The following is a 27823-nucleotide window of genomic DNA, read 5'->3' as shown; positions in this document are numbered from 1 at the left end:
TTAGCATGCAGGTACAGCAAGTAATTAGGAAGGCAAATGGAGTATTGGCCTTTATTGCATGGGGATGGAGTATAAAAGTAGGGAAGTCTGGCTACAACTGCACAGGGTATTGGTGAGACCACACCTGGAGTACTGCATACAATTTTGGTCTCCTTATTTAAGGAGGGAAATAATTGCATTGGAGGCAGTTCAGAGAAGGTTCACGAGGTTGATTCCTGAGATGAAAGGGTTGTCTTATGAGGAAAGGTTGAGCAGGTTGGGCCTATACTCATTGGAGTTTAGAAGAATGAGAGGGGATCTTATTGAAACATATAAGATTCTGAGGGGGCTTCACAGGGTAGATGTAGAGAGGGTGTTTCCCCTGGTGGGGGAATCTAGAATGAGGGGGCATAGTTTCAGAATAAGGGGTCGCCCATTTAAGATGGAGATGAGGAGGAATTTCTTCCCTCAGAGGGTCGTGAATCTTTGGAATTCTCTACCCCAGAGAGCTGTGGAGGCGGAGTCATTGAATATATTCAAGGCGGAGATAGACAGATATTTGAGCAACAGGGGAGTCGAGGGTTATGGGGAGCGGGCGGGAAAGTGGAGTTGAGGTCAAGATCAGATCAGCCCTGATCTTATTGAATGGCGGAGCAGGCTCGAGGGGCCGAATGGCCGACTCCTGCTCCTATTTCTTATGTTCTTATGATTACCCTCGGGAGGAGAAAAATTGGCCATGTTTCCTCTCCTGATCATAGAATAGTCCAGCACAGAAGGAGGCCATTCGGCCCATCAAGTCTGTGCCGGCTCTTTCGAAGAGCAATCCAGTCAGTCCCACTGCCTCCGGCTCTTTCCCCAAATCCCTGCAATTTTTTCTCCTTCAAGTATTTATCCAATTCCCTTTTAAAGGCTATTATTGAATCTGTATCCACCGCCCTATCAGGCAGTGCATTCCAAATCCTAACCACTCGTTGCTGAAAAAGATTTTCCTCCTGTTGCCTCTGGTTCTTTTGTCAATCACCTTCAGTCTGTGCCCTCTGGTTACCGACCCTTCAGCTACTTATTCTAACCAAACCCTTCAATTTCCAGTCTGTTTGAAACCGCGCATATCAGGACAGAATTGGGCGTGACTGTGTGGCTCCCCCACGGTTGAATAGTATGTTCACACTCACTGTCTAGATCTCAAATTTTCAATCTAGGGGTTGCAAGGGAACCCTGTGAGTCATGAGATTTCTGCACTTTTTTGTTTTTGTTGCATTTGCTGATTTCTGAGCACGTCATGTTTCTGATCCAAAAGAATGTTTTTTTTCGCTGTAATTCCTTTGGGTAGCGACGTGGTCTTTTGCAAATTAACACTGCGGGTTCCTGGGAGTGTGTCAATATTTGCAGGGGGTGGGGGGCCTCAGCACGGAAGAGATTGAAACCTGATGGCCGAAACTCGTGAGGAATGTCACTTGGCCAGTGTTAGAAACAATGAACTGTTGACATCAAGTGACGAGATCAGATGGAAAAGGGGGAGGAGGAGGTGGGAAGGGAGTGAAACTGGATCTGGGTAGAGTTTAAGACAGGTAACCAGAATTCATCTTAGCTGAAAACAATCTGAAGTTTAAAAAAAAAATTTGTATTAATTTTTGTAAAACGCTTTCAGATGTCTGGTGGTTGTGAAAGGCGCTATATAAATGCAAGTCTTTCTTTCTTAATTCATTCATGGGGTGTAGGCCTCAATATAAAAATTCTCATCCTTGTTTTCAAATTCCTCCATGGCCTCGCCCCTCCCTATCTCTGTAATCTCCTTCAGCCCCACAACCCCCCCGAGATATCTGCGCTCCTCTAATTCTGCCCTCTTGAGCATCCCTGATTATAATCGCTCAACCTTTGGTGGCCTAAACCTCTCCGCCTCTTTCTTCCTTTAAGACGCTCCTTAAAACCTACCTCTTTGACCAAAGTTTTGGTCACCGGCCCTAATTTACCCTTGTGTGGATCGGTGTCAAATTTGTTGTCTTAAAATACTCCTGTGCAGCGCCTTGGGACGTTTTACTATGTTAAAGGCGCTATATAAATACAAGTTGTTGTTGTTGTAGGCGCCGCTGGCAAGGCCAGCGTTTATTGCCCATCCCTCATAGCCCTTGAGAAGCTGCCTTCTTGAATACAACTGAGTAGCTTGCTACGACGATAGCAAAATACTGCAGATGCTGGAAATCTGAAATAACAACAGAAATTGCTTGCTAGGTCATTTCAGAGAGGCAGTTAAGAGTCAACCACATTGCTGTGGGTCTGGAGTCACATATTGGCCAGACTGGGTAAGGACGGCAGATTTCCTTCCCTAAAGGACATCAGTGAACCAGATGGGTTTTTACGACAATCCGGCAGTTTCCTGGTCACCATTACTGGCACTAGCTTTTTAATTCCAGATTTATTGAATTAGCTGAATTTAAGAGGGGTCAATAACCAGGGGGCATAGTTTCAAGGTAAGGGGCAGGAGGTTTAGAGGGGATTTGAGGAAAAACTTTTTCACCCAGAGGGTGGTTGGAATCTGGAACTCACTGCCGGAAAGGGTGGTAGAGGCAGGAACCCTCACAACATTCAAGAAGCATTTAGATGAGCACTTGCAACGCCATAGCATACAAGGCTACGGACCAAGTGCTGGAATATGGGATTAGAATAGACAGGGCTTGGTGGCCGGCGCGGACACGATGGGCCGAAGGGCCTCTTTCTGTGCTGTATAACTCTATGGCTCTAAATTCCCCAGCAGCAGTGGGTGGGATTTGAACTCATATCTCCGGATCCGGAACTTTGCAACCTTCCGGACTCAATATCGAGTTCAACAATTTCAGATCATAACCTCGGCCCCTATTACATTTTTACTCATTTTTTCCCCCACCCCTTTGTTTTGGGTTTTACCTTCCCCCCCCTTTCCTTTTTTTCCTCTCTCCCATATGACAGCTGTCTCCCATCCTGCCAGTACACTTCACACCTAATCTGAGCCATCTTTTGTCTCCACTGTCCTATCACCATCTCGTCTGGTTTTGAATACCTCTTAATGTCTCTTTACTTCTTTTGTTCTCTCCCAGCCCTGCCTTTCGATCTATTTCATTTCCTTTCCAGTTTTGAAAAAGGGTTAGACCCGAAACGTCGACTAATTTCTCTCCACGGATGTTGCCTGGCCTGCTGAGTTTTTCCAGCATTTTCTGTTGTCTCCGGATCATTAGTCCGGGCCACTGGATTACTAGTCCAGTGACATTACCACTATGCTACCTTACCCCAAGAAGATTGTCATAATATCGTTTGCAACAACAAAAAAAATGCCAAAAGTTACAATGATTCAAAGAGCCTGATGCTTGAGTTGTAGCTTGGCTGTAACTGGGACAGGGTGGTACAGGGTGTCAAAGGTGTGCCAGAATCGTTTTTTTTCCCAGTTTGACTGGTTGTGACGTTTAGGGCGGAGCAATCAGGTAGGAAGTGAAACTGGGTTGTTGGAAGATCACCCGCCCTCCAGCCTCTGCGGGTTTAGCGGAGGGGGGACGCGGCAACACCAACTGAGCTTTGCAGACCTGTCCACACAGCCGGCAGGTAAGAGTCCTATAGCCCAGACACATGAGAGGGGAGGGTGGAGGAGCGTTCAAGCCGCTGTGTGTTTGAGCAGATCATTTGCAACCTGTGGGCTTCAGTAGCAAGGCAAGAGAATCTCAACAGGCAGGAAACGTTTGGTGGCGACAGTTGTTTGCATGTGATCAAAATTAACCAGCAGAGGCTTTGTGTGTCAGAGAGGCAGGAGGAGGAGGAGGAGCATGCAGATTATTGTGACTGCAATTTTCTTCCTCCCCAGTTGCAGCTAGTTTCCGACCAAAAGTTTGGCCACTCAAAGGTCCTTCTCTGTTTTTTTTGCAGTCAAGTGTGCAGGAGGCCAGTGGACGCAAGTGGTCCCCTTGCCTGCACAACTGGAAAAAATAAAAAGCAACGATTCTGTTCACCTGGGAGTCCTGTGGCGCCTCTTCATGCGCTCGCAGGTTGCAGACTGCTCTAACTTAACGCTGTTCAGCCAGAGGAACATTTGGATTCTGAGTTCACGCTGCGGAATTTGTGGCAAACTGGGGAACGATATTGGGGTTTATGCAGCACCCGAATGTCCCAAAGTGCTTCACACACAGTGAATGACCTCGAATTGCAGTGACAAGTGGGCACACACAGCAAGATCCCACAAACAGCGATTGAAATTAATGGACAAGTTGATCTGTCTACTTTAAAAAAATAATGGTAACTCATCTGGGCTTGGTATTGTATGAATAAATACTAGCTTGTCCTCCCAGGACAGTAAATTTATTATGAATTTTCTTTTGGTTTGTATATGATTACAAAAATTGAGGTATAATTTTGGATTGACTATTCAAGGGTTGGTCTGTGGCAATATCTCGGTGTATCCCTTTTTATAATATTTTTTGTTGTTACTAAGGGAAAGGGAGCCCCTTTGTTCAGGGATGTTTTACCTTTGGCTGGAGTTTAGAAGAATGAGAGGGGATCTCATTGAAACTTATAAAATTCTGACAGGACTAGACAAACTAGATGCAGGAAGGATGTTCCCGATGGTCGGGGAGTCCAGAACCAGGGGTCACAGTCTAATGATAAGGGGTAAGCCATTTAGGACAGAGATGAGGAGGAATTTCTTCACCCAGAGAGTGGTGAACCTGTGGAATTCTCTACCACAGAAGGCAGTAGAGGCCAATTCATTAAATATATTCAAGAAGGAGTTGGATATATTTCTTAAGGCTAAAGGGATCAAGGGGTATGGGGAGAAAGCAGGGACAGGGTATTGAATTTGGATGATCAGCCATGATCTCATTAAATGGCGGAGCAGGCTCGAGGGGCCGAATGGCCTACTCCTGCTCCTATCTATGTTTCTATGTTTTCTGGTCTCCTTGGGGTGGCAATTCCTGTAGGCCCGTTTTCAGGCCTGAAATGCGCGCCCCACCCACCAAATGGCAGGTCCAAGGCCTTATTAATGTTATCTGAGCAAACCGCTGGTCACTTGACTCACTTCCATAGGCAGCTTGACCGTCTGAAGATGATGAATTTCAGGCCCACAGGTAAGTTCCAGGAAGGGGGGGTGGGAAAAGGTGAAGTCGGGGGTGGGGCTGGATACTGTTGAGTCAAGGGTTGGGGGGGAGGGAAGGGCAATCCTGCTCCTCCTAGCTCCACAGCAATGAGTTTTAAAAAAAATTACTCCCCCACTGTTGGCAGCCATTGAGAGAGCCCAGCCCCTTGATTTGCTCATCACAAAACAATCTCGGCTAGGGCGGGCCTAAAACCGGTGTAAGGCCCATAATGGGATATGTGTTTCATGGACCCATGTCTTTTATTGCAGTGGGGCAGAAACGTAATGCCACTGCGATTAGAATTACCCAATAATCGTCCACAATTTTTTTGACTTGCAGTTAATGGAGCTGTAATTGTTGAGGTATAAATGCAGTAATGTGTCTTAACTAAGTGGAGTGAACTGGGCGTCGGTGCCCATGCAACTGGCACAAAAATAAAATGCCTCCAAGTTGAATAAAACCATTCCCTAAAATTATTGATTTGGAAAATACCAGGATTGATTAAGCAGGGAATACCAGGTGGCTGAGAGCGGATTAAGGAAGTAACGTCATCTAGGGTTTAGGGGCGTAATCCACAGAACGAAGCTGTCACCTTAAGCTTGAGATGAGGCCGCTGCCTTGCAGTTCCACCCCCACTCCGCGATCTGATTTTTATTATGTAATTGGGGAATTAGGGCCCAGGCAGCTGAAGGCACGGCTGCCAATGGTGGAGCGATGAAAATCGGGGATCATAGAATCCTAGAATGGTAACAGCACAGAAGGAGGCCATTCGGCCCGTCGAGCCCGTGCCGGCTCTCTGCAAGAGCATTTCAGCTAGTCCCACTCCCCCGCCCTTTCCCCACAGCCCTGCAAATTTTTTCTTTCAGGTAGTTATCCAATTCCCTTTTGAAAGCCACGATTGAATCTGCCTCCACCACCCTTTCAGGAAGTGACATTCCAGATCCTAACCACTCGCTCACTTTTCCTCATGTCTCCTTTGGTTCTTTTGCCAATCACCTTGAATCTGTGTCCCCTGGTTCTCGACCCTTCCACCAATGGGAATAGTTTCTCTCTATCTACCCTGTCTAGACCCCTCATGATTTTGAACACCTCTATCAAATCTCTCAACCTTCTCTGCTCCAAGGAGAACAACCCCAGCTTCTCCAGTCTATCCACATAACTGAAGTCCCTCATCCCTGTAACTGAAGTCCCTCATCCCTGGAATCATTCTAATAAATCTTTTCTGCACCCTGTCTAAGGCCTTCACATCCTTCCTAAAGTGTGGTGCTCAGAATTGGACACAATGCTTTAGTTGAGGCCGAACCAGTGTTTTATACAGGTTCATCATAACCTCCTTGCTTTTACACTCTATGCCTCTATTTCTGAAGCCCAGTATCCCGTATGCTTTTTTAACCACTTTCTTTCTTTGCCCTGTCACCTTCAATGATTTGTGCACATATACCCCAGGTCTCTCTCTTCGTGCACCCCCTTTAGAATTGTATCCTTCAGTTTATATTGCCTCTCCTCGTATTTCCTACCAAAATGTATCATTTCACACCTTTCTGTGTTAAATTTCATCTGCCACGTGTCTGCCCATTCCACCAGCCTGTCTATGTCCTCTTGAAGTCTATCACTATCCTCCTCACTGTTCACTATACTTCCAAGTTTTGTGTCATCTGCAGATTTTGAAATTGTGCCCTGTACTCCTGAGTCCAAGACATTAATATATATCAAGAAAAGCAGTGGTCCTAGTACCGACCCCTGGGGAACACCACTGTATGTATACTTTCCTCCAGTCCGAAAAACAACCGTTCACCGCTACTCTCTGTTTCCTGTCACTTAGCCAATTTTGTATCCATGCTGTCACTGTCCCTTTTATTCCATGTGACTCAACTTTGCTGGCAAGCCTATTATGTGGCACTTTATCAAACGCCTTTTGAAAATCCATACACACCACGTCAACCTCATTGCCCTCACTAACCCTCTCTGTTACCTCATCAAGAAACTCAATCAAGTTAGTTAAACACGATTTGCCTTTAACAAATCTGCACTGGCTTTCCTTAATTAATCCACACTTGTCCAAGTGACTGTTAACTTTGTCCCTGATTATCATTTCCAAAAGCTTCCCCACTACCGAGGTTAAACTGACTGGGATGTGCAAGAGGCCAGAATTGGAGGAGCGTTGAGATCTCGTAGGGCTGCAGGAGATTACAGAGCTGGGGAGTGGCAAGGACTTGAAGAAGGGATTTGAAAACAAGGATGACAATTTTAAAATCGAGGCGTTGCCGGACCGAGAACCAAAGTAGGTTAGCAAGCATAGGAGTGATGGGTGAACGGGACTTGGTGTGAGTCAGATACAGGCAGCAGAGTAACTTAGCAACTCGGCAGTCTGACCTTGATTGAAAGGTCCATTAGAGTCTTTAAGAAATAAATCAATTCTACTCCACTCCCCCTGAACCGGGGGTGTATTCTCAGAGTCATAGAGTTATACAGCACAGAAAGAGGCCCATCGTGTCCACGCCGGCCATCAAGCCCTGTCTATTCTAATCCCATTTTCCAGCACTTGGTCCGTAACCTTGTATGCTATGACGTTTCAAGTGCTCATCTAAATGCTTCTTGAACGTTGTGAGGGTTCCTGTCTCTACCACCCTTTCAGGCAGAGAGGATTCTGTGCTGTATTATATGTCTGTGTTGATGTTGTATTCCAGTGTATTCTCTGAGCTCAGTATACAAATCTGCGTGCGCAGTCCGAGTCATATCAAACCATTTCTAATTCTGGCTGATGCTGAGTCTGGTTCATAGATGTCATTGATTTAAAACTGGGTGCGGCGTGTCAGATGGTACGAGTACATTTACAAACTTATCTGTAAAATTAAAGCGTTGTTTGTTATAGCAATGAATCTGACAGAATGAAAGGAGGGTTGATGCAGCCACAATACTTTTATGAGTGTTTAAAGGCTCGTCCCATGATGTGACGAGGCCATGATGGGTTGCAATACTTCTGATTTCATATTTGAATGTTTCTCCGCTCTCTCCCTTCACTTCAAGGTTGCGATGCAGTGAGCTCTTTCAGTGTAAACCGGTTAATTGTTGCTTTGCAAGTAGAGTTGAGGACAGGCAGTCATTTGGTAAATACCGCAAGGGCTTACACCTACACATAGTGCGAGGCCTGTTGTACACCATTCTCTGTAGGATTAGCTGTTGACACCACCATAAACATTCGCTGTATTAACTCCTGCCTCTGCTGTAACCCTGTCCTTGGAGTATGGTGAGGAGAGCAAACGATATGAGAGCCATTATCAGTTTGCTTTGTTTACTTGCCGAATGTAAGACTGCCCTTGAGTAGTTGTGTCTTTTTTAATTCATTCATGGGATCTGGGCGTCGCTGGCAAGGCCAGCATTTATTGCCCATCCCTAATTGCCCTCAAGAAGGTGGTGGTGAGCCGCCTTCTTGAACTGCGGCAGTCCGTGTGGTGAAGGTGCTCCCACAGTGCTGTTAGGGAGCCAGTTCCAGGATTTTGACCCAGCGACGATGAAGGAACGGCCGATATATTTCCAAGTCAGGATGGTGTGTAACTTGGAGGGGAACTTGGAGGTGGTGGTGTTCCCATGCGCCTGCTGCCCTTGTCCTTCTAGGTGGGAGAGTCGCAAGTTTGGGAGGTGCCATCGAAGAATCGGGTATCAGTGAGAAGGCCGGCGTTTATTGCCTTTCCCTAGTTGCCCTAAGAAGGTGGTGGGCCGCCTTCTTGAATTACCGATGGTGGTTTGATACAACTGAGTGGCTTGCTAGGCCACTTCAGAGGTAGTTAAACCACAGTGATATGGAACTGGAGTCACATGTAGACCAGACCAGGCAAGGGCAAATATCTATATATATATATATATATTTTTCAGCTGAAGACAAGACTCGACAGTGATGCCCTCATGGTTAAGTCATTTGCCATGAACTACAGTCTTCACTCACCCACGTGAATGAGGGAGCAAACTCATAATCCAAAATATGATAAAAATTGGACATATTTTCACCCCTAGCTGTGACACTTTGAGTAGACTTATATTGCAGCTACCATTCCAAGACCAGTTGGGGCAGCATCCGTGGAACTGTAGACCAAGATTTTCTGCTCCTAATAAGCCCCAGCTCCTGATTTTCAGCCATTCATTTCAATGGATGGAGAATTATGGGGTGGGAGTGCACCGAAGCAGGACAGTCCCTCTTGGATCACCAACATGTGTCAGCAGGGTCACCATCATGGCCGCACCACCACCACCACCTCAGCATAACTTGGGATGGACAATAAATGTGGCATCGTGAATTACATAGACTTACATAGAATATACAGCACATAAACAGGCCCAGCCAGTCCATGCTGGTGTTGATGCTCCACTCGAACGTGAGAGTGTTAACCACAGTTCCCTTTCTTCACTCACCGAAGGGAGAAGAGCTCCCTCTGATGAGCAGATAAAACTATATAAGAATATGAGGGATGACAAAGAGACAACATTAGATGTGCAGATACCCACCATAATTATACCACCTAGAATTAATTGTCAGTTCAAAGTGACACAGCTAGTCCTTGAAAGGAGTAAGTGACGAAATAAAACTCACTCCGCACTTGGTTTTAGCATAAAGCAAGGCTTTAATCAACTTGTTTCAGAACATGGAAGTCTAGTTGTATTTCACTAGCTCCTTGTCTTACAAAATGTCCCTGCAAGCTGGAGCCCACGCCCGAGTATTTATACTCCTTGGATGGCGCCACCAGCTGGCCGTCCAGCGTTATTTCATAAGTAGATTCTTGATGAGATTTATAACAGTAAGTATATCCTACGCCAATATATAAGTATGAGTTGCAAACCTTTGTGCTGACTATTTGTAGCAGACTCGCTCTGCAGTGGTATAAAGTACTGATTTTCTTTTTATCTTTCAGAATGAAACTATTGTTCTTCACCCTTTCACTCTTCATATGGACTTTGGCCATCTTGAAGTCGTCCATAGCTGCTAAGATAATGATAATCCCGCCAATCATGTTTGAAAGTCACTTGCTCATATTTAAAACACTGGCAAAGGCATTACACGAGCAGGGGCACGAGGTGGTCATCGTATCGTCAAGAGGCCGAGAAATTGAGGAATCTCCTCATTACAGATTTCAACAATATCCCGGTATGTTCACCACGCAGACTGCTGACGACTTCCTGCAGGAGAAAATGCAGAACATCTTCTCGGGGAAGTTGACTTCTCTGGAACTCTTTGGCATTTTGGAAAGTTACACCGCCAACTGTGACCAGATGGTGGGCAATCGAGACTTAGAAGACCGGCTGAGGGAAGAAAACTTTGATCTGTTGCTGGTTGACCCCAATGAAATGTGTGGTTTTGTATACGCTCAGATCCTGGGTGTAAAACACGTTACATTCTCCACTGGGCTGTGGTTTCCAGCAGAACTCGGTGCTCCTTCGCCAGTTTCTTATGTTCCAGAATTTAACTCCCTGATGACCGATCGGATGAACCTCTTGGAGCGTGTTTGGAACAGTTTGATTTACATTGTCAGCCGAATAGGCACCAGATGTGCCATCCTTCCGAAGTATGATGCCATTATGAAGAAGCACAACGTGAATCCTTCCAGATCCATGATGGAGATAGTCCAGGGCTCCTGCATGTTTCTCCTCTGCACTGACGTAGCTCTGGAGTTTCCCAGGCCGAGTCTACCTACCATTGCTTTTGTGGGAGGAATCCTCACGAGGCGTGCAAATCCATTGCCGGAGGTAAGTTAATGCAATTCCGCCTTTAACCAAACGTATCTTTCTAATGAAACCGTTTAGCCCAAATATCCAAGCCCTTAAAATAAGAAAGAGAAGTGCAAACGTACCTCCTATATCTAAGTTTGCAGATGACGCCAAATTAGGGGGTGGTTTCAATAATCGGGACAAGGTAAACCAAATGCAAATAGTCTGGAAGAAAGAACTTGCATTTCTATAGCGTCTTTCATGACCACCAGACGTCTCAAAACGTTTTACAACCAACAAAGTCCTTTTCTGAAGTGTAGTCACTGTTGTAATGTGGGAAACGCGGCAGCCAATTTGCGCACAGCAAGCTCCCACAAACAGCGATGTGATAATGGCCAGATAATCTGTTTCGGAGATGTTGGTTGAGGGATAAATATTGGCCAGGATAGTGTCGAAATAGTGCCATTGGATCTTTTACGTCCACCTGAGAGAGCAGACGGGGCCTCGGTTTAACATTTCATCCGAAAGACGGCACCTCCGACAGTGCAGCACTTCCTCAGCGCCGCACTGGGAGTGTCAGCCTAGCTTTCTGTGCTCAAGTCTCTGGAGTGGGACTTGAACCCACAACCTTCTGACTCGGAGGCGAGGGTGCTGCCCACTGAGCCACGGCTGACACTGGAAAGGAACACAACTGACTGGCAAATGGCATTTTATGTGGAGAAATGAGATGAGGGAAGGGTTTAAAAACAAATAGTGGAAAAATGAACAAAAACTAAATACTGCAGATGCTGGAAATCTGAAATAAAAACACAAAATGCTGGAAATACTCAGCAGGTTAGGCAGCATCTGTGGAGAGAGAAACAGAGTTAACGTTCCACTTAACTAATAATCCAGAGACATGAGTTCAAATCCCACCACGGTAGCTGGGGAATTTTAAATTCAGTTAATTAAATAAATCTGGAATATAAAAGTTAGTATCAGTAATGGTGAATACTCAGAGTACTTTGTATCGGTGTTTAATAAGGAGGTGGATGCTGACAAAATATCGGTAGAAGTGGAAAAGGTAGAAGCAATGGAAGGGGTGAAAATTGATAGACAGGATGTTGCCTGGCCTGCTGAGTTTTTCCAGCATTTTCTGTTGTTATTTTGGATTTCCAGCATCTGCGGTATTTTGCTATTGTACTAGAAAGGCTGGGTATGCTTGGAGTGGACAAGTCGCCTGGTCCAGATGGCTTGCATCCCAGGTTGCTAAGGGAATTGGGGGAGGAGATAGCGGAAGGGCTTGCCATAATTTTCCAATCTTCCCTAGATGCGGAGAAAGGTGCCTGAGGATTGGAAAGTGGCAAATGTGACACCATTGTTCAAGAAAGGGTGTAAGGACAATCCTAGTAACTGCAGGCTGGTCAGTTTAACATCAGTGGTGGGTAAAGTTTTAGAAACAATAATCAAGGAAAAAATTAACGGGCACTTGGCGAGGTTTGAGCTAATTAAGGAGAGCCAGCACGGATTTGTAAAAGGCAGATCGTGTTTGACTAATCTAATTGAATTTTTTGATGAAGTAACAGGGAGGATTGATGAAGGGAATGCAATGGATGTTGTCTACATGGCTTTTAGGAAGGCGTTTGATTAAGTACCACATAGAAGGTTGGTTAACAAAATTGAGGCTCATGGAATAGGTGGGTCAGTGGCAGCTTGGATAAGGAATTGGCTTAAGGACAGAAAACAGCGAGTTGTGGTAAATGGCTGTTTTTTCAGACTGGAGGATGGTAGACAGTGGTGTTCCCCAAGGGTCAGTGCTGGGGCCACTGCTTTTATTGATATATATAAATGACCTGGATATTGCAATACAGAGTAGAATTTCTAAATTTGTCGATGACACCAAACTTGAGTGTATGGCAAACAGTGAGGATGATACCAATCGACTGCAACAGGACATAGGAAGGCAGACAAGTGGCAGATGGAATTTAATACAGAGAAGTGTGTGGTGATGCATTTTGGCAGAAGGAACAGGGCGAGGCAATATACACTTAATGGCACAGTTTTAAAGAGTGTGCAGGGACAGAGGGACCAGGGAGTTAATGTGCATAGGTCCCTGAAGGTGGCAGGACATATTGAGAGAGTGGTTAGCAAAGCAAGTGGGATCTTGGGCTTCATAAATAGAGGTATTGAGTACAAAAGTAGAGAAGTTATGCTGAACCTTTATAAAGCGCTGGTTAGGCCACAACTGGAGTATTGCGTCCAGTTCTGGTCACCACACTTTAGGAAGGATGTGAAGGGCCTTGAGAGGTTGCAGAGGAGATTTACCAGAATGGTTCCGGGGATGGGAGATCTTAGCTACAAGGACAGGTTGGAGAAGCTGGATTTGTTTTCATGAGAGCAAAGGAGGTTGAGGGGTGATTTGATAGAGGTGTACAAGATTATGACGGGTTTGGATAGGCTAGACGGGGAAAGGCTGTTCCCACTAGTTGATGGTACAAGGACCAGGGGACACAAAATTAAGGTTTTGGGCAAGAGATACAGGGGGGATGTGAGGAAAAACTTTTTTACACAGCGAGTGGTGAGGACTTGGAACTCGCTGCCGACAGAAGTGGTGGAAGCTGCGACACTCGATATTTTCAAGGGGAGACTTGATAGGCACTTGAGGGAAATAAACTTGCAGGGATACGGGGCTAGAGCGGGGGAATGGGACTGACTGGATTGCTCTACAGAGAGCCGGCACGGACTCGATGGGCCGAATGGCGGCCTCCTGTGCCTCTATGACCATGAAGCTACCGGATTGTCGTAAAAACCCACCTGGTTCACTAATGCCCTTTAGGGAAGAAAGCCTGCTGCCCTTAGCCGGTCTGGCCTACATGTAACTCCAGATCCACAACAATGTGGTTGACTCTCAGTTGCCCTCCGAAGCCACTCAGTTGTACCAAACCGCTACGAATAAGTCACTGTGGGAATACCTTCAACACAAGGACTGCAGTGGTTGAAGAAGGTGACTCACCACCACCTTCTCATGGGCAATAAATGCCGGCTTTGCCGGCGACGCCCACATCCTGTGAATTAATTTTAAGTGGGAGTGTTGGTAAAGATCTAAAGTTGTTAAACTCAATTTATCAGTCCGAAAGGCTGTAAAGTGAGCAGTGAAGGGAGCTCACCAGATCTTGAGATGAGGAGCCTAGGATTGTTTACTCTTGGAAAGGCTCTGATGAGATTCAAGTATTGAAGGTCCTCAAGGGAATAGATACATTGAATCTTGATGTGTTCACAACTGCCACAGACTCTAGAACCAGGGGACAGGGGCTCAAGTGGAAAAGGGAAAGTGTGCAGAGTGTTTAAAACCAGTATTGCAAGTGAAAACAGCCACAGAAAGGGCAGGTGGTGTTCACAGGGGTTTGTATTGATGACGCTCTTATTTACTCAATACATTCATGATCTGGATTTAGGAACTGAAGGAACAGTGTTAAAAATGACTACATTGGAGAGGCATGGCAACACATGATGAGGTATGTGAAGGATTGCAGGGCCGGAGGACATAGATAGGCAAGTGCGGTTCAATGTGAAGTAATACATTTTAGAAGTGAGGGTAAGCAAATACGCCTTGTATAGTAAGATGGAGTAGAGGAGCAGAGGGACCTTGGCGTGTAAGATATACAGATCATTAAAATTGGCAGCGCAAGTAGATAAGGCCATAAAAAATAGAATCTTTTGTTTTCTATCTTTGGTTTTAAGGTCCCAGCGCCTTGGGACGTTTTGCTACGTTAAAGGCACTATATAAATACAAAATACAAGTTGTTATTGTTGCATCAAAATACAAAAGCAAGTGATCGATGCTGAGCACTCAGAGGGTTGTGAATCTTTGGAATTCTCCACCCCAGAGGGCTGTGGATGGTGAATCGTTGAGTATATTCAAGGCCGAGATAGATTGATTTTTGGAATCGAGGGATATGGGGATCGGGCAGGAAAGTGGAGTTGAGGTCGATGATCGGTCATGATTTTATTGAATGGCGGAGCAGGCTCGAGGGGCCGCATAGCCTACTCCTGCTCCTAATTCGTATGTTCTTATGTTAAGGTCACGGTTGGAGTGTAGGGTGCAGTTCATTGGGAGGCCATGAAAGATACAGCGTAGATTCACTCAGATGTTACCGTGGATCAGGGAGACTGGAGAAATTTGGGCTTTTTCCATTGGAGTTGAGAAGGTCTTCAAGATTATGGTTACGATAAGGTAAATCGTGATCGATTGTTTCCGCTGGTTGGTGAGGTGGTAACAGGAGGGCACAAAAAGAATTAAAGTGGAGATTAGAAAAAACTTCTTTAAACAGAATACCTATTACAATGTAAAATCTGTTGTTTTTCCACAACAATTAGAAGATATCTGCCTGAGTCAAGAGAAGGCTTGAGGAGGCCTTTGCTCGGGACTGGACAAATCTGGGCCAAGATATTGTTGAAAAATGTTTGCTCTTAAAAAGCTTGAATAAAATCTGGTGGATCTGTACACCTTGTTCATAGAATGGTTACAGCACTGAAGGAGGCCATTCGGCCCGTCGAGCCCGTGCTGGCTCATGCAAGAGAGTCCAACTGTGCTTGTTTGGCTTCCAACTAAAATTCTAAAAGTTCTCCATGGTTAAGTTCCACAAAAACCTTTTGTGGTTTTGAAGTGGAGTCCGTAAATCCTTTTAATAAGGAATGGGCATTATTAGTTAGCGCATTATTCCTGTTGCTGTATAATAATTGTTTCCTGCAATGGTGCCCCCGCATTTTTTTTTGGGTAGCGGACATTGCAAGTTAGGACGGGGGCTTCCCTGGATTGTATCAACATGAGGAGGGGATCCTCGGAGTGGGTGGAGGTGGGGGGTGTCAGTATTGGCATGGGGTCTGCCACACACAGAGAAGTTCGGAAAACACTGCTGTACGCTAGGCTGCTGATTAAAGCTGGTCGCTCACACATGGAGCTTAAAGGATATTAAACTAAAGTTCGACCTGAACAAAGTAGCGTTCTCCAGTGCTCCCAACTTCTTTACAATGCTTTGATTTTCAAAAGTCGCACATGAATTATTAATAATAACAATTCATACTTGGAATACATGTGTAGAATTCTGGTCGCCATATCATAAAAATGATATAGAGGCACAGGAGAGGGTGCAGGGAAGATTTACAAGGGTGATACCAGAAATGCGAGGGTACACCTATCGGGGAAAGGATGAACAGGCTGGGTCTCTCTTCTTTTGAAAAGAGAAGGCTGAGGGGTGACCTAATAGAGGTCTTTAAAATCATGAAAGGTTTTGATAGAGTGGATACAGAGAGAATGTTTCCACTTGTGGGGAAGAGCAAAACTAGAGGCCATCAATATAAGATAGTCACCAAGAAATCCAATAGGGAATTCAGAAGAAACGTCTTTTTCCAGGGAGTGGCTGAGGCGAATAGTATACATAGAAACATAAACATAGAAGATAGGAGCGGGAGTAGGCCATTCGGCCCCTCGAGCCTGCTCCGCCATTCAATGAGATCATGGCTGATCATCCAAATTCAGTACCCTGTCCCTGCCTTCTCCCCAGATCCCTTGAGCCTCAAGAAATATATCTAACTCCTTCTTGAATATATTTAATGAATTGGCCTCAACTGCCTTCTGTGGTAGAGAATGCCATAGGTTCACCACTCTCTGGGTTAAGAAATTCCTCCTCATCTCTGTCCTAAATGGCTTACCCCTTATCCTTAGACTGTGGCCCCTGGTTCTGGACTCCCCCACCATTGGGAACATCCTTCCTGCATCTAGTCTGTCTAGTCCTGTTAGAATTTTAATGTATTATGTATTATGAATTTTAATTATAGATGTATTTAAGGGGAGGCTAGCTAAGCTTATGAGTGAGAAGGGGATAGAGGGTTACGCTGATGGTTAGATGAGGAAAGACGGGAGGAGGTTCGAGTGGTGCATGGACTGGTTGGGCTGGATGGCCTGTTTGTGTGCTGTATATCCTATGTAAGCAAAATGAATATCCACCCAACTGCTAATGGTGAGGGCTTTCATTTTCCTTGTGATTCTTGGATTAACGCATTTATAAAAATATTTTCTCGACTGAATACACATATATAGCAGTTGCCATGCCAACCAGCCAACACGCTGGTCCTATTTACCCAGCAGAGAGCTGGGGCTGTGTGTGGAGACACTCTGTATCCAGGCAATCAGTGCAGCAGCAATAATGTATTCAAGGGCCGCAGTGTGAATTCAAGTGGCCACTCTGTCCGTGCAGAAGGAGAGGACAAATTAGAAAATATGTTTTAATGTTTCTTTTTACTGCCTAGTCTGAGTCACAGAGCTTGCTCGCTCGTAGCAGTTAAGTGACTCGCTGATGAGATAAGCTGCGATTGGAGGCAAAGGACAGCGTTGTCAAGCTAACACTTGCACAGTTTCAGGGTGGCGCCGGGGTCAGCTCCAGAGAGATGAGAGGGAATTTACATTACATAACGGGGAAATATTGAAGCCGCCTTCACACTTGTACTGATCATTAAACTGAAAGCACACTTAAAATTGGTTCTACCGCAATTTAATGATAAGATATCATTAGAGTTGCAAACAGAATACAGGGCAATACAATTTTAATTTCTCCTTATTGCTTGCGAGTCCTCAACAGCTTGATATGTTCATATAAAATTGCCACTTCCCATTGTGTGCTCCGATAGAAGTCCTGGGAGAGCAGTGATATCCGATCACTTTTGTACGAAGCCCTGCTGCACTTAAATAAAAAAATATTTTGCCTTCCTTATCTGGATTTATAGGCGGAAAAGCATTTTAGGTTATTGGATGCTGAAATAAAATCGGAAGAAGCTGTTTGCGTCTCTGTGGTTGTTGGCTGCAGACAGCTGCTGGGTGGGAGGGTGAGATCAAGCTGACTGTGAGGATGGGGAAGGAACTCTTGTCATTCTCTCGTTTGGCTGTGACCATCTCCCAGTTCTATTGGTTGCGGGGGGGGGGGGGGGGGGTGCCGAATGGGGCAGCAGGAGCGGCTTGTCCACGACTTGAGAGGGCACTGGATTCCGCGGTTAAAGCTGGGCCACTTTCAGCGCCTCTCCAGCCTTCCTTGCCTTGCTGCAGATAAAAGTCATTGCTGATGTGTGGCACCCAGCGTAGACAACATGGGGAGCTGGCAGCTTGAAGGATGGATAACACTGAGAGTGGATAATTAAAATGCTGATGTGATGTTCAAAGTGAGTGGAAAATTTTGTGTGCACATCCTTCTGATGTCAGAACAAGCCCTGAAGATTCTGTCTCCCAAGAGCGTGCTAATTAACATCTGCGTCTTTGAGCAGAAAGAAGGTAATTGTGGTTTATGCCTGTACCCATCGATCCTTGCACTGTGCATTTAGGTGGAGCTATGCTATGTAACCACATTTTAATATAAGGAAATGGGATTCTGATACTGCCTTTTAGATACCATTGGTGAGCAGTGCAAGGTGGCAGTACGGAGTTATACTGCTAGCTCTGCACATAGTCATAACGGCACAGAAGGAGGCCATTCGGCCCATCGAATCCGCGCCGGCTCTCTGTAGCTCATTCCAGTCAGTCCCATTCCCCCACTCTATCCCCGTAGCCCTGCAAGTTTATTTCCCTCAAGTGCCTATCAGTCTCCCCTTGAAAATTGAGTGTCTCCGCTTCCACCACTTCCGTCGGCAGCGAGTTCCAGGTCCTCACCACTCGCTGCGTAAAAAAGTTTTTCCTCACATCCCCCCTGTATCTCTTGCCCAAAACCTTAAATCTGTGTCCCCTAGTCCTTGTACCATCAACTAGTGGGAACAGCCTTTCCCCGTCTAGCCTATCCAAACCCGTCATAATCTTGTACACCTCGATCAAATCACCCCTCAACCTCCTTTGCTCTAATGAAAACAAATCCAGCTTCTCCAACCTGTTCTTGTAGGTAAGATCCCTCATCCCCCGGAACCATTCTGGTAAATCTCCTCTGCACCCTCTCAAGGCCCTTCACATCCTTCCTAAAGTGTGGTGACCAGAACTGGACGCAATACTCCAGTTGTGGCCTAACCAGCGCTTTATAAAGGTTCAGCATAACTTCTCTACTTTTGTACTCAATACCTCTATTTATGAAGCCCAAGATCCCATTTGCTTTGCTAACCACTCTCTCAATATGTCCCGCCACCTTCAGGGAGCTATGCACATTAACTCCCGGGTCCCTCTGTCCCTGCACACTCTTAATGGCACAGTTTTAAAGTGTATATTGCCTCTCCCTGTTCTTTCTGCCAAAATGCATCACCTCACACTTCTCTATTAAATTCCATCTGTCACTTGTCTGCCTTTCTATGTCCTGTTTCAGTCGATTGGTATCATCCTCACTGTTTGCCACACCCCCAAGTTTGGTGTCATCGGCAAATTTAGAAATTCTACTCTGTATTCCAATATCCAGGTCAATTTATATATATCAAAAAAAGCAGTGGCCCCAGCATCTGCCCATTAGTGGGGAAGAGGAGAGTACTGTGCATACATCCCTGGAGGCCTGAGCTGTTCTAAACAGCAGATGAACGCCGTTTGAAATTATAATTCTGAGCTGTGTTCGGGGGGTGGGTTATGGTCAAATGTGGAGCCACCGGTAAAACTCAGCATCACGCAGAGAAACTGTGTACAACCGCTGGAGCCAAACAAACTAGCCATAGAAGCACTGTCGGAAGGTGGCGAGGGGGAGTCGCAATATAAATACAGACACTTCATGTTGCAGTTCACATCAGTGCCTTAATGGATCGATTGGGGGGTTGAGTGGGGGCAGTGGTGTTGTGCGGGGTGATGTGGAAATGGGGCGTTTTGTGGGTGCGATGTTGTGCGGTGAGGGGGGTGTTGTACGGGGGGAGTGGTGTTATGCGGTGGGGGACAGGGAGTGCTGTACGGGAGGGGTGCGGTGGGTGGGGATGTGATGTTGTACGGGGTTGATTTACGGGGGCTCGCGGTGGTAGGGGGTCGTTTTGCGGGGGTTTGATGTACGGTGGGTGGGGTTGTTCAGGGGTTGAGGTGGGGGGGGGGGCAGTGGTGTTCAGGGTTGAGCTGGGGGGGTTGCGGGTGATATTGTGCGGGAGGGGGGCCCCAGAATTCTTAATCGGGCCCCGGCTGTACTTTCATTTATTAAAAACACAAAGGTGTTCTGGTGGCCTGCCTGAAAGTGTCAAAATCAAGCTGAAAGCGCATTGACAATTGATTACACAATGATTTAGTTACAAGGACCACTAGTGTTGTAAACAGAGGTTGATGGAGCTCAAGGAAATATGATTTCAGTTTATCCTCCTTTTCCAAGCTTGCTTTGCACCGACTGTAGTTATACAGCAGCCTGCGCTCTGAGACTACCTCCTCAAGGTTGGTCTCGGCTATGGTCCAAAGTAACAGAAGGTGTAGATAAGGTTGAAGCAAGCAAACTATTTAACTTGGACAGTGAGCGAGGGACACAAGTACAACATTCACAGGCCTTGTACAAGACTAGAGATTAGGAAAAAAAACTCTTGTCGCCCCCTCAGGATGGTTGCAACAGAGTCCGAGACGTTAGTAGATTTGGGGACAATTGACGCCTTTAAAGGGAAGCTGGCCCCATAATCTGTTGGGTACGGTAGCATAGTGCTTATGTTACTGGAATCGTAATCCAGAGGCCCTGGACTAATGATCCATGAGACACAAGTTCAAATCCCACCACAGCAGCTGGGGAATTTAAATTCAGTTAATTAAATAAATCTGGAATAAAAGGCTAGTGTCAGTAATGGTGACCATGAAACTACCAGATTGTTGTAAAAACCCATCTGGTTCACTAATGCCCTTTAGGGAAGGAAATCTGCTGTCGCTTACCCGGTCTGGCCTATATGTGACTCCAGACCCACAACAATGTGGTTGACTTTTAACTGCCCTCTGAAATGGCCTAGCAAGCCACTCAGTTGTATCAAACCGCCACAAAGAAGACGGACTGCAGCGGTTCAAGAAGGCGGTTCGCCAGCATCTTCTCAAGGGCAATAAATGCTGGCCTTACCAGCGACGCCCACATTCCATGAATGAATTTTAAAAAAAATCTGTTGAGAGGGTAAAGACATATTTACAGAATTGCTTTTTTTTTCAGCGAAGTAGGGGGAAGAAATTTCGGGGATAATACTGGGCCGTGTGCTGCCCGTTTGTCGGGCGAGAAATGATCATTGGGAGCATGAATTATGAGCAGCGCTGTCCTGCGCCCGATCGCTCTCAGATGCGTGCCAGCAGTTGAATTAGCAGTTGGCAATTCCCCAGTGGGGGGGCTGCCTGTCTGATACAAGCGTTGGGTTCCTTGAATATGCTAATTGGGGCCTAACGCCCATTTATAGGACCCCCGCTCTCCAAATGTGGCGTCACCTGGGCAGAGCACGCGGCGTGCAAACTCCACTCCGTTTTTTCAGGTCTACAGTGGCTTAGCTGGTGGTCCTTAAAAGGATCACTGGAGGCCGCAGAGAAAAGGTAAGTACATTTTTTAATTTTAACTTGCACCCGTGTGGATCCAGGAGGAGCAGGAGTTCTTCATCTGACTCCACAGCAATACTGCGGATAGCTGCCAGCCCAGGCTCACCCCCCATCCCCATCCTGTTCGCCTCCTCCCTCCCCTCCAGGACCTACCTATGGGTCAGTTTTGGTGCCGGCTGAATTATCCAGGGTCCTGATTGGCGAGATACATCGGGACATCCGATTGGCGACTGCAGCTCGCTGGTTTTATGTAGATAGAAACATAGAAGATAGGAGCAGGAGTAGGCCATTCGGCCCCTCGAGCCATTCAATGAGATCATGGCTGATCATCCAAATTCAGTACCCTGTCCCTGCCTTCTCCCCATATCCCTTGATCCCTTTAGCCTTAAGAAATATATCTAACTCCTTCTTGAATATATTGAATGAATTGGCCTCCACCGCCCTCTGTGGCAGAGAATTCCACAGGTTCAACACTCTCTGGGTGAAGAAATTCCTCCTCATCTCAGTCCTAAATGGCTTACCCCTTATCCTTAGACTGTGACCCCTGGTTCTGGACTCCCCCGCCATCGGGAACATCCTTCCTGCGTCTAGTCTGTCCAGTCCTGTGTCTCCAGGTTGGACGATCAGTTGAAGCTGAGGTCCGAGACCCCAATTCTCAGGTGAGCCTTGGGCCGATATCTTCGGGTACATGTTCCGAGTGTGCCCCCACTTCACACCGGTTTCCGGCACTGGACCAACTCCTCCCCCTTGGTGCTCCTCAAAGTAGGATCGTCTAGGGACGGGGAAGTCCACGTCTTGTAGAGCAATGTAATAAAACTCTGCGCCAAGCCCCGCGTTTCGATACGGGTGGAGACCGCTTGGTTTCTAAAGTCACCGCTCTAATTTGCCTTTTTGTTTCAAGGACCTAGCTACTTGGGTGGAAGATGCACCTGATGGAGTTGTGGTGGTGTCATTTGGTGCTGGAGTCAAATATCTTTCAGATGAGCTAACGGAGAAACTAGCAGCTGCCTTTGCCCGTTTACCACAGAAAGTCCTTTGGAGGTAGGTATAGAGTTTGTTAAGTTGTCAAAAGTGCAAAACTTCAAAGAACGTTTAAAAAAAAAAAGTCCGAGTACACAGAGTGTATTGGTGTTACTGTTACCAGTAAACTTCAAATGACCAGGTGGAAAAGTAGTGTTGTGCATTGGCATACTAATATATCCCAGTATAGTCTACAGCACCTCCCTTCCCTGCAACCTCTATTGCTGTGAAGGACAAAAGTAGCAATTTAATGGAAACATCACCTCCAAGTTCTCCTCCAAGTCACTCACCATCCTGACTTGGACTGCTCCTTCATCGTTGCTGGGTCAATATCTTGAAATTCCCTACCTGACCCCATTCTTCTTAGGCAGTCCCTCGGAACCGAGGATGACTTGCTTCTACACTGAAGGCGAGTTCTCAGGTGACTGATGAGTCCAATGCGGGACCTACAGTCTCTGTCACAGGTGGGGCAGACGGTGGTTGAAGGGGCGGGTGGGTGGGGTGCTTGGGTTGACGTGCGCTCCTTGCGCTGCCTGCGCTTGGCTTCCGCTTGCTCCCGGCGAAGAGACTCGAGATGTTCGGCACCTTCCCGGATGCTTTTCCTCCACTTTGTGCGGTCTTGGGCCAGGTCTTGACCCCATTACCACAAGGGCTGCAGCAGTCCAAGGAGAAGTCCCATCACCCCACCCTCTCGGGGGCAGCACCACCCACATCCGGAGAACAAATCAAGAAAACGGGTTGCGGTGGGAAGCCATTCTTGGATGTCAAACTTTGGGAGGTGGTTGTTCTCCACAGCAAGGGAGGGCGAATAGAGGGCACTGCCCAACATTTCACACTTCCAAGTGACTGGCTCTCTGGAGCATTGGCAGAGAGTTCACAGCCGGCCAGGTGGGGAAACTGGGAAGGAAACTAGAGAGAGGTTTTACGCTAAAGAAACCCTTCAAACTCGGAACATAGTAACAGGAGGAGGCCATTCAGCCCCTCGAGCCTGCTCTCCCATTCAATTAGAGCATAGCTGATCTGTACCTCAATACCATTTGCCCCATCGCCCCTCTTAGCTCCATATCCCATGATACCCATACCTAAATCTATCGATCTCAATCTTGAAAGCTCCAATTGTCCCAGCATCCACAGCCTTATGGGGGGAGATCATTCCAGATTTCGATGACCCTTTGTGTGGAAAAAGTGCTTCCTGAGTTCCCTCCTAAATGCCTAGCTCTAATTTTAAGGTTATGTCCTTCATTTTTGATTCCCCTAACAGGAAATAGTTTAGGTCTATCTACCCTATTGAATCCTTTTTAACAGTTTAAAAACCTCAATCAGATCGATCCTCAATCTTCTATACTCAAGGGAATATAAGCCAAGTTTATGTAACCTGTTCTCCATTTAACCTTCACAGCTCTGGTATAATTCTAGTTGAATCTGACGCTGCACTCCCTCCAAGGCCTATATATCCTTCCTATCAGCTGATCACAATGGAGATGGGGTCTGACCAAGACTCTGTACTACTTTTGTGTTGTATGATATTTTTACTACAGCAAAGTTTAAAGGTCACGTTTAGTTAGAAGAGGTGGTGGGCCATATCAGAGAGCTTTGGGAGACTGGATTGTGACTGCAGTTCCTGGCAAGATTTCCAGTTTTTAAAAATTCGTTTATGGGATGTGGGCGTCACTGGCAAGGCCAGCATTTATTGCCCATCCCTAATTGCTCTTGAGAAGGTGGTGGTGAGCCGCCACCTTGAACCGCTGCAGTCTGTGTGGTGAAGGTGCTCCCACAGTGCTGTTAGGGAGGGAGTTCCAGGATTTTGACCCAGCGACGATATGCTTCTAAGTCAGGATGGTGTGTGTGACTTGGAGGGGAACTTGGAGGTGGTGGTGTTCCTATGTGCCTGCTGCCCTTGTCCTTCTAGGTGGAAGAGGTCACGGGTTTGGGAGGTGCTGCTGAAGAAGCCTTGGCGAGTTGCTGCAGTGCATCTTGTAGATGGTACACACTGCAGCCACGGTGCGCCGGTGGTGGAGGGAGTGAATGTTTAAGGTGGTAGATGGGGTGGTCACTTTCCCACAGTGAAGGAAGGAAAATCAGAAGACAGTTCGGCCTGGGACAGCTCTCGCACGTTCCAGCATCAGTAGGTCACCTGTTCATCTTCTCCAATGGGGGTAGTGCTTTGGACCTCACCTTCTCTTTCAAATAACCGAGCCCGTTGGTTGATGCGTTTTCAGGAAGAGTAAGTGAAGAGAGAGGTATAATAACAGCGACTGCATGAGATCAAACACAATCTTCTTTTCAACCCCTAGGTTTTTTGGAAAAAAGCCAAGTTGCTTAGGGAACAATACTAAACTGATGGAGTGGATACCACAGAATGACTTGTTGGGTATGTGTCAATATTCTAGGATTAGATTTTTTTTTTTAACTGATCGCTTATTTCATGATCATGAAATAAGTGAAGAAAATCTAAAGTATTATTTTGAGAAGACTGCGTCAAAAATGATTATGGATGAATTACAGTACAAGGCAGTGAAGTGAAACCTGTAAATTATGGACACCTATGGGACTGGCATCGGCTGTCCATTTTTTGCAGGTGCCCTTACTTTCAAAATGGTCATTGTGTGAACTGTAAAACAAATTGTCCCAACAATCATAGAAGAACCTGCTGAGATTCTGATCAGCACTTAATCATCTGTCGTAATGCTAAGAACTTAAGTTTGGAAGCAGATACAACAAAACTGATGTGCCAAGGATTGTCCCTGTACAGTGGAACCTGTTCCTAACTACACTGAGGCGGACAACCCTACCGCGTGGTGGTCAGGTGTGCGCAAATCTTCTGGGTCCGCATGTGCTTCTTCTGGTGTGTGTTGTCGACAGGCGTCTGTAAGCTGCGGTTCCCCCACAGACCCAATTCACGTACGAACCGGGGTCAAGCAACGCTCTTCTCGATCTTCCTTGCTGCAATGCTCCATCTCACCCTCAGTAAGCTCCCCACTGGAGTGGAGCTAATTTACAGAACAAACGGGAAACTGTTCAACCTCCGTCGCCTCCAGTCCAGACCCAAGGTCGTCCCATCCTCTGTCGTCGAATTACAGTATGCAGACAACGCTTGCGTCTGCGCTCACTCGGAGGTCGAACTCCAAACCATCGTCAACACCTTCACCGAAGCGTACGAGAGCATAGGCCTTACACTAAACATGCGTAAGACAAAGGTCCTCTACCAACCTTCCCCCGCCACACAGTACTGGCTCCCGATTATCAAAATCCATGACAAGGCCTTGGACAACGTGGACCACTTTCCATACCTCGGGAGCCTACTGTCAACAAGGGCAGACGTCGGCGACGAAGTCCAACACCGCCTTCAGTGTGCCAGTGCAGCCTTTGGTCGCCTGAGGAAGAGTGTTTGAAGACCAGGACCTCAAACCTGGCACTAAGCTCATGGTCTACAGAGCAGCAGTGATACCTGCCCTGCTGTATGCCTTAGAGACATGGACCTGGTCTGGTCTTCAAACACTCTTCCTCAGGCGACCAAAGGCAGGCACCTCAAAGCACTGGAGAGGTACCACCAACGCTGCCTCCGCAAGATCCTGCAAATCCATTGGCAGGATAGGCGCACCAACCTCACTGTTCTCGCTCAGGCCAACATCCCCAGCATCGAAGCTTTGACCACGCTCGATCAGCTCCGATGGACGGATCACATTGTCCGCATGCCCGATATGAGACTCCCAAAACAAGCGCTCTACTCAGAGCTCCGGCACGGCAAGTGAGCCCCAGGTGGGCAGAGGAAACCCTTCAAGGGCACCCTCAAAGCCGCCTTGAAAAAGTGTAACATCCCCACCGACACCTGGGAATTCCTGGCCCAAGACCGCACAAAGTGGAGAAGCATCCGGGAAGCACCCCACCCACCCGCCCCTTCAACCACCGTCTGCCCCACCTGTGACAGAGACTGTAGGTCCCGCATTGGACTCATCAGTCACCTGAGAACTCATTTTTAATGTGGAAGCAAGTCATCCTCGGTTCCGAGGGACTGCCTAAGAGAAAATAAGAAAAAAGCTTTGGAGGCATGGACAGTGTGTGTGGGGGTGATTCAGACTCTGGTACAGGCAGTAATTGCTGAGCTGGACAATGGAGGAGAGTCAAACTAAGCTTTTCTCTCCATAGGATATTTTGCTACAATGTTCATTTTATTAACTTGGGCCTTCTTTTTGTTTTAGGCCACCAAAATGTCAAGGCATTTTTGAGCCATGGTGGGTTGAACGGCATCTACGAATCCATCTACCATGGTGTGCCAGTGGTAGGGATTCCATTCTTTGGAGACCATTATGACATCATGACGAGAATCCACGCTAAAGGAATGGGAATTTTTCTATCTTGGCACACAATGACTAAAGAGGATATTTATCGAGCCGTTGTCACAGTGGCCACAGAGCCAAGGTAGGAACCAAATACCATAGAATAGTACAGTACAGAAGGCCATTTGGCCCATTGAGTCTGCGCCGGCTCTTTCGAAGAGCAATCCAGTTAGTCCCCATATCCCTGCAATTTTTGCTCCTTTAAGTATTTATCCAATTCCCTTTTGAAGGCTGCTATTGAATCTGTACCCACCGCCCTAACATGCAGCTTTTGTACTCTACGCTTTGCACTCAGTCGTGAACAATCTGCTTTTCTGTCATTGGCTCATGCTAAACAATCTCTATCGTGGCCGCTTTCTCACTAAGTTAATGAAAGGCTTGAACATCTCTTACAAAACCAATCAGTGTGTTCATTGAATTAATATAGGATTACAATATTTGTATTCTAATTCAATAGCTATAAAGAATGTGCACACAGAATACTGTTTGAAATGAGTTTGCTCTGATTACCAGGTACAAGAAGCAGGCTGTGTATTTATCCAAACTGCATCAGGACCAGCCTCTGCACCCAGTGAACCGTACAGTCTACTGGCTCGATTACGTTCTCCGGCACAATGGAGCGGCGCATCTGCGCCCTACCTTGTACGACCTGTCCTTCCATCAGTATTACATGCTTGACGTGGTAGCTGTTTTCGCTGTGTGTTTAATATCGTTTTGTTACTGTTCTTTCAAAATGGTGAGCAAACTGAAAGGGAGCAGTTTGCCAAAAGCGAAAATCAGCCACGCTCAGAATGGCTTTCAAAACAGAAAGATGGTATCGGAGAGCAAAAAGAGGAAGTAACGCAGTTCACCATTATCAGACTACACTGGGAGACAGATACCTAACTGGGTTTCTCACACGTGAAACTTAGTTGCAGAAGTATTTTGATAGCCGGAAGCTAATGTGTGCAGTTTCAAGCCATGAATGTTATTTCTACTGAAATTTTTTTTATAATAAAGATATATCTTTATAAATTGGTGTGGTATTTGGGTCTAGTTTATAACTTATAATAATGGCTGTCAGCTGTGGCTGAGTGGGTAGCACACTCGCCTCGGAGTCAGAAGGTTGTGGGTTCAAGTCCCGCTCCAGGGTCTTGAGCACATGAAGTTAGGCTGACTCTCCCAGTGCAGTGCTGAGGGAGTGCTGCACTGTCAGAGGTGCCGTCTTTTGGCTGAGCTGTTAAACCGAGGCCCCGTCTACTCTCTCAGGT

General features: G+C 46.5%; 1 protein-coding gene across 1 annotated transcript; it reads left to right on the top strand.

The window, feature by feature from the left end:
- The first annotated feature begins 3419 nt into the window (after positions 1 to 3419).
- On the top strand, positions 3420 to 27590 carry LOC147098630 (2-hydroxyacylsphingosine 1-beta-galactosyltransferase-like). Its single transcript, XM_085970572.1, has 6 exons — positions 3420 to 3549; positions 9974 to 10805; positions 22118 to 22257; positions 24531 to 24607; positions 26436 to 26655; positions 27087 to 27590. Exons 2-6 carry the CDS (start codon positions 9975 to 9977, stop codon positions 27412 to 27414), a joined length of 1596 nt encoding a protein of 531 aa, XP_085826698.1. The 5' UTR covers positions 3420 to 3549; position 9974; the 3' UTR covers positions 27415 to 27590.
- The last annotated feature ends 233 nt before the right edge of the window (positions 27591 to 27823 follow it).

Source organism: Somniosus microcephalus, chromosome 29 (genome assembly GCF_052327205.1).
Source record: "Somniosus microcephalus isolate GS21.2 chromosome 29, FLI_Smic_1.0, whole genome shotgun sequence".
Taxonomy (NCBI): domain Eukaryota; kingdom Metazoa; phylum Chordata; class Chondrichthyes; order Squaliformes; family Somniosidae; genus Somniosus; species Somniosus microcephalus.
The sequence above is the reverse complement of the archived record's forward strand: the minus strand, read 5'-3'. Positions and strand labels throughout refer to the sequence as shown.

Excerpts from the sequence above, each read along its gene's own strand:
- LOC147098630 (XM_085970572.1), top strand. The coding sequence starts at position 9,975 with ATGAAACTATTGTTCTTCACCCTTTCACTCTTCATATGGACTTTGGCC. Across the intron at positions 24,608-26,435 it reads ACCACAGAATGACTTGTTGG|GCCACCAAAATGTCAAGGCA; the intron begins GTATGTGTCAAT and ends TTTTTGTTTTAG. Across the intron at positions 26,656-27,086 it reads ACAGTGGCCACAGAGCCAAG|GTACAAGAAGCAGGCTGTGT; the intron begins GTAGGAACCAAA and ends TCTGATTACCAG.